This window comes from Myotis brandtii, unplaced genomic scaffold, assembly GCF_000412655.1.
Source record: "Myotis brandtii unplaced genomic scaffold, ASM41265v1 scaffold384, whole genome shotgun sequence".
Classification (NCBI taxonomy): domain Eukaryota; kingdom Metazoa; phylum Chordata; class Mammalia; order Chiroptera; family Vespertilionidae; genus Myotis; species Myotis brandtii.
This window is the reverse complement of record NW_005364745.1, coordinates 641495-649022: the sequence shown is the minus strand read 5'-3', so window position 1 is coordinate 649022 and position 7528 is coordinate 641495. Positions and strand designations below refer to the sequence as shown.

Genomic DNA, 7528 nt, shown 5'->3' with positions numbered 1-7528 from the left:
CGCGGGGACTCCTGACCTGGCCCAGGCCCCTGGCCAGCCTCCTGCGCCTGGACCCCAAGCAGCAGTGGAGCTTCCAGCAGCCAAAGCAGCAGCAGTAGCCAGCTGGGGGGCGGCAGCGGTGGTGGTCAGAGTCCCAGCTCCCCTCTGCCATGGCCCCGCAGGGAGCGCCCTGGCACAAAGTTCCCAGCTCCTGGCGCCGGTGGCTGGGGACTTCTTAGGTGCCTCCTCCTCCCCACCGCCCTCGCTTCATGAATTGCAAGTTTCCCCAGAGGCAGAGGCTGCAGGACGCAGAGCAGGAGTCAGGGGAGCAGGCTGAGTGTGGCTCGGGCTGGACAGAGGGCACTGGCGCAGAGGAGATCTCCCCGGCGGCAGGCGGCAGGGGGAGTCGCTACCCCCTGGGGAGATCTCCTCCGCGTGCCGGTGCCCTCCATCAAGCCCGAGCCAGAGCCGCGCTTGGCCCACTCCGGTCTCCCGCTCTGGGTCCTGCAGCCGTCGCCTCCACGGAAAATTGGGATTCATGAAGCACAGACAGCTGGGAGAGCCGGGTGGCTCCAGTGTTGCCTCCTGCCTTCCTGGCCCTGGGCTGGATGGCTCCCGGCAGGTGGGCGGGGCTCATGCTAAGGCAAGCAATGCCTCTGATCCCCCGCCCACCCCCGGGTCGCACACAGGAGTGGGCCCCATGTCTCTGGTAGGCAGCGAAGCGATCGCCACCTCTTGCCTTGGCCCCAGCCCCTGCCCACCCCCCCCCATCACACATGGGAGTGGGCCCCGTGTCTCTGGTAGGCGGGTGAAGTGATCGGCACCACTTGCCTTGGCCCCAGCCCCCACCCGCCAATCGCACATGGGAGTGGGCCCCCTGTCTCTTGTAGGTGGGCGAAGCGATCAGCACCGCTTGCCTTGGCCCCAGCCCCCGCCCGCCTGTGGATCGCACAGGGGAGTGGGCCCCGTGTCTCTGGTGGGCGGGGGAGGGCTCCGGTGTAGTGATCAGCACCGCCCCAGCCCCCGCCCGCCCCGATGGTTCACGGGGGCCTGGATGGCAGCTTGCGCTGTCCTACCCTGCCTTCAGTATGCAAATTAGCCGCCATCTTTCTTAGCAGTTAACCGCCATCTTAGTTGGCAGTTAATTTGCATATCACCCTGATTAGCCAATGGGAAGGGTAGCGGTCGTACGCTAATTACCATGTTTCTCTTTTATTAGATAGGATATACATAATGTTATGCCTCTATTAGTGGGCATGAGCAAATCAAGTTTGCCATTTAGAAGTTTAAATTGCAGAACTCCAGGTATTTTTCAACATTAGCTTTGGTTCTTTATATTTAATAATTACAAAATATTAGAACAGGATAACAAACAAAAATTGGAAAACCTGAATTTTTCTAATGTTTAAACAACTGTTTCTATAAGACCAAATATGAGATATTAAAGTATCCTAATTTTAATTTAAAATTACTAAAACTGATTAATACTAAAAACCAGAAGAGAGAAGAAACTGAACTACACTTACCAAATTATAATATCCTCATAGTTAAAACCCAATTTGTCTTCACTGTGGCCAATATCACAAAGAAGCTGTCAGAAAAAAAAACACAAATATGTATGTATTTATTATATATTTTTGTCTATATACATTACTCCTTTAGATTGAAAAATAAAATACTTTTAATAAATTTTTTAAAAAATACGATTCTAGCCCTAACCGGTTTGGCTCAGTGGATAGAGCATTGGCCTGTGGACTGAAGGGTCCCGGGTTCGATTCTGGTCAATGGCATGTACCTTGGTTGCGGGCACATCCCCAGTAGGGGGTGTACAGGAGGCAGCTGATTGATGTTTCTCTCTCATCGATGTTTCTAACTCCCTATCCCTCTCCCTTCCTCTCTGCAAAAAATCAATAAAATATATTTAAAAGAAATACGATTCTATAGTTCAAGGATACAGATTTATTTCTACCGCCTGATGGGTGATAGAAACCACTGAGCATTGATCCAGGAACCAAGAGGTCACTGGTTCAATTCACAGTCAGGGCACATGCCTGAGTTGCAGGCTTGGTCCCCAGTTGGGGGAGTAGGCAGGAGGCAGCCAATATATGATGTTTATCTCGCATCGATATTTCTAGCTCTATTCCTCTCCCTCTCAAAATCAATTAAAAAACATATCTTTTTTAGAAAAGCAAGAAATTGTTCTTTAATATAATTATACAAGACTAGAGGCCTAATGCATGAAATTCGTGCAAGAGTAGGCCTTCCTTCCCCAGGCTGCCGGCACCGGCTTCCCTCTGGCACCCAGGACCCAGGCTTCCCTCGAAGCTCTGGCTTCGTCCGGAAGGATGTCCAGTCTAATTAGCATATTATGCTTTTATTATTATAGATAAGAAAACACACTGTTGATGGGATTATAAACTGAAAATATTTTGTGGAATAAACTGAAAAAATGCACCAGGATCAGAAAGTACTTTTGATGATTTATATTAAAATAACCTAAAACATAAAGCACAATATGCTCAGGACATTATTTACAGTAGTAAGGAATTAGAAACCAACTTTTAGGAGGAATTCATAAAGGAGGAATCTTATGCAGCTATTAACATCAAAAAGGGAAGTACAAGCATAGGTGATTATTCTCTGCTTGTCTGTATTTTATAAATGTTTACAATAAATATATATTACTTACATTATATATGTGTGTGTGTGTGTGTGTCTTAACAGTAACATTGATTGACAATTAATCTTACCATCCCTAGAAAACTAAGTAATACTTTTGTAAATGAGGACAACTTAGGCTTACAGATGGTCATGACTTCCTGAGACCACAAAGCTAGTAAGTGGTAAAGCCAGAAATCAGACTAAACCAGTTTGAGTCCAGAGCTCACTGTGAAAAATATTACTACAACTTTGTGCTGAAATTATTTACACAGGGAGAGGGGAGCAAAGTTGGATATTAAAAAAAAGAATACCTAAATATTACCATCTCACTTCATTTCTCTAGCTTCAAAAGTGGTATGAACCAAGTCTGGAGAACCTCACTCTGGCTAGATACTCAATTTAAACACATAAAATGAGTAAATAAACTTAACTATCATTTGTACCAGAACAGCTAACTAAAAACATACATTTAAAACTTGCCCATTTCCAAGGATTAGAACGCACACACACAAAAATAGACTTATCACTATTAAAAACAATTTAGTATGCCCTGGTCAGTGTTGCTCAGTGGTTATAGTGTTGGCCTGAACACCGAAGGGTCCCAGGTTCAATTCCCAGTCAAGGGCATATACATGGTTTCAGGTTTGATCCCTGGCCCTGGTCTGGTACATGTGAGAAGCAACCAATCAATGTAAGGTGTGTCTCTCTTACATGAATATTTCTGTTTCTCTCTCCTCCTTCCCTCTCTCCCTTCCACTCTCTCTAAAAATCAATGGGAAAAATATCCTCTGGTGAGGATTAACAAAATAATAATTTAGTATTTATTTGATATTTCTCAGATATTTCATATTACTAGCATTGTCACTATATGCTACTACATATTAATAAAAAAGAAAAATCAGAACTGTTTATGATTGTAATCATGGTGTTATTACTCAGATCTTGGACACACTCTAATTCATAAACTTCATAGAAAAATGAAGCTAAGAATTTGTTTATATAAGACATTGAGCTTTTAAAATGGGAAAAGTTACTTTCTTAAAACAATGATTTACATATGTATCAACTAAATTTCCAAAGAGGCAATATTTGCATTCTTCTTCCACAGCGGTAATGAATGTTAAAGTGAAATGTTCTGAAATCCTAAAAGTAAATATACAAAAGTCTTGTCCTGTCAAGTGTTGGTTTCTCCTCTAAGTTTGTACTTGGTCCTCATTTCCTGAATTATCTTTTTCACACTTGCCAAATAGATTAGATTCAGAGAACATAATTTCCAAATTACCCACCTTCTCAGATCACCGAATATATGTCTGTTCACTATTTTACATTTGCTCTAGTTAGCAGTTTTGGTGGAAAAGTAAAACAAAATTCAAAGTTATGTCTATGATCTCATAAAACACAATTTGGAAAGTATTTAGAAATAAGTATTTTCTGCTACCTCATATCAACAAATTTTAATTGCAAGAAACATTTCTGAGGAAAATGTCTACTCAATTGGAAAATGGAAAATCACAAGTAACAACTACAAAGAACAATTTACAACGAAACAGCATATTAGTCATAATCCATGTCTTTTTTTCAGTGATAGCAAGGGATGCTAGGGCTATGCTTTTAATGGTGGCTAAATAATGCTTTCAAGATTTTTCAGAATTATAGAAGGACTTATTGATCAATCTCAAATCAAAATACCTTGTTTGAATTAGAATTACCCCAGAGACTAAATTTTCTACACATACATAATTTACATATATCAGAAATAAGAAATTAGAAGGTATTACTAAGAGCCTAACTTCCAATTATTTAAGAAATATAATGTTTACTTTTCATCACCAGGAATTCACCTACAGTAAGATTTAAAATATAATAAGAATTATTTTAATACAAAATTCTTATAGTGACTGACTCACTACCTTACCAATTACCACCTAATTTAAATAACCAAATCCTAAAGTACAAATCAACCCCCTTAATTCTTACTCCAGGAAAGAGGCAGATAGAAATAGCAAGTAAAGCCCTGACTGGTTTGGCTCAGTGGATAGAGCATCAGCCTGTGGACTCAAAGGTCCCGGGTTCGATTCCAGTCAAGAGCACATGCCCAGGTTGTGGCTCAATAGCAAATGCCCGGGTTGTGGCTCAATCCCCAGTTGGGGGCGTGCAGGAGGCAGCCGATCAATGATTCTCTCTCATCACTGATGTTTTTATCTCTCTCTCCCTTTCCCTTCTCTGAAATCAATAAAATATATATTTTAAAAAAAAGAAGAAAAAGAAATAGCAAGTAAAGCACTAAATTGGTGCGTTTAAGCAATGGGACTCTCAGCCACCTCAACTACTGATTGAATTACGAATTAATCCTTAATCTTTAGTAACAATTCCCTCACTATCTTAGCCATTACAGGTAATTTCCTATCTCCTGTATAAGTTCTTGAAATGTAATATTGCCTGCCCTATCACTGAAGTTTGTTACATTAAGAATAAATCACCGATTATGTTTAGAAGTCATTAAAGACCTTGCAAAATCTAAGACTTCTTGGCATAACAGTCACTTAATATGCAAAATTATTAAACATCACTCAACACTTTTCACTGGACTTCTGTTGCTCCATATTCCATGTGTTTTTGTGACCAGCAGTCACAATGCCTAGCTGAATGTGACCAAATAGGATCAGATTTCATCAGAAGACACAAAGAAAGGGCTACCCTCTCTCTTTTAATGACTGAACGCTGTCTCTTAGTCATTTGGAAATTGTCTAAGAATACTAGTAAAGCTAATCTAAAAGAAAACAGAGCTGAAAAATGGAGAGACAGAATGCAATTACCACTGTTCAACCCCTGGGTTTTTTGCCTGAAATTAGGATCCAACATTTGGTATTCCTCATCACGAAAGCAAGTAACTTCTTTTTACTTTAGCTCAGTTGAATTAGGTTTCTTTGTTATTTATAAACCAACTTAAGCATTCGATATCATCAAAAGTCTAAAATTATGAACATAACTGTTAAATTTAATATAAACAAAACAACCCAATAAATTCAATGAAAATATAAAATAGAAGTCTAAACCCACCTCTAGATAATAAAAAAGGAGATGATTAATAAAATTAATTAAAAAATATAATAATCAGTTAAAACTGGGCAGATAAATGCTACTCCCATTTTACTCATATTGCTCTGAAGGTTAAATAAATGGTTCTAAATAAGCAACAGATAGAATAACCCAAACTTTTAAACATCTTATCACAGAGTAGAATTCCGCAGCATGCTCTTTTCAGAGGGCACTTTAGAAGTTAATTTTAAAATAAAAAGTACAAATGCTCTTGACTAAGAAATCATACTTCGAAAATTCTATCTTATACAAATATAGCTATAAAAAAGTATATCTATATTTATAGAAAAGGAAAGAATTCTATGGTATATTGGGAAGTAGGAAAAGGCAAATTGCAAATCAATATATCTCATTAAAAAACCTTTGTGTACACACATAAAATAGTAAATAAACTAAGCACTATATTAAATACCTCTTTTTAAGTCTTTTAATTCACACACACACACACACATTTATAATTATACCAGAGAAGGATAAATACTTTCTAAAGGTTCCCTCTGGGGAATGGTATTTTTGTTCCCCCTGAGAATGGGGAGATGGATGGGAAGCATGTGAAAAAGGATTTGCACTATTTACTATATATTGTTCTGTACCATTTTGATACTTTATATTTAGCTTCAACTATTTTTGAAGTTTTTAAAAACAGAACAAAATAAAGATTCCTTTGGGGGTTTTAATATAAATATGTGAGATTAAATATAGAAAAAGAACTTTTAGAATATAAAAGCTGAAATACTTTCATCTTTAAAAACAGGTCTTTATGAGCATGTTGATAGTTTTAAAAATAGAATACTAAGATTATATTCATCAGCAGTCTGTTATACACATTACTTTATCTAGTGAAATGATGTCAGGAGGCAAGCATGGCTGTGTGACATTCACATGGTTATAGGATCACATAGCTAACACCCTCACTCTCTTCATACCTTAAAAGGAGGTTTAAAATTCTAGAGATGAAGTCTACCCTATACAACATTTTAGCTCAATGATCTACTAAATTAACTTAATCCTAAAAGCTAGGCTTACACTTAACAAAACAAATGCTAAAACAACAAAAACTCGTATTTAAAAGGCAAAATATTCCTAATGTAATATAATACCTTTAATTAAACACTTCTTATGTGCCAAGCTTTGGGATAGAGAGGTATATAAGAGGAGAAAAATAAATATTAGCTATAACATATGTTTAAGAAACTCAGTTCAATAAGACAGTAACCTACAACAAATAATAAAAGAACAGATAAAATTTAGTAGACACATATATAACCTGTTATGAGAATACAGAGAAGGATGACCAACTAACTCCTGATTAACAAGCTTACTGGCATCATAATTATTTTTCTCTTTTTCTTAGTCTATAGAGCTATTCTTATGAGATTTCTGAGAATTTCTACATTTTACTCTATAAGGAAATAAATAAAAGCTTTTTAGGAATACCAGGTCTGTCTGAAATATGTATTATTAATATGACAAATATTAATATACTTATTAATCTACCTCTCCAACAAAATGGAATTCAAAGGCACATTATACTATGATTAAATTCAGTAAGCATTTATTTTGTGCTAGGCATTTAGAGACATTTTATAATAAAACCTATAAACATTTATTTACAGCAGTGATTCTTAATTCTTTCAGAATCCTAGTTGTCAAGAGATGTGAAAGGACATATCTAGGTGTCAACCTAATTATGACAGAAACCATGAATTCAAACAGGACATAAACCTCTATTTTTAATAGTTAAATCTAAGCAAGTGGCAAAGACTTATTGGAGCTGAGTGAAAAATGG

At 38.0% G+C, this 7528-nt stretch overlaps 1 protein-coding gene across 8 annotated transcripts in view; it reads right to left on the bottom strand.

Moving 5' to 3' along the window:
* Window positions 1-7528, bottom strand: part of RICTOR (RPTOR independent companion of MTOR, complex 2) — a 96969-nt gene that overhangs the window by 66978 nt on the left and 22463 nt on the right. For all 8 annotated transcript variants that reach the window (XM_014544853.1, XM_014544857.1, XM_014544856.1 and 5 more), the window contains one exon: window positions 1506-1570. In XM_014544853.1, coding sequence (XP_014400339.1) covers window positions 1506-1570 — 65 coding nt within the window. The remainder of the gene's footprint in view (window positions 1-1505; window positions 1571-7528) is intronic.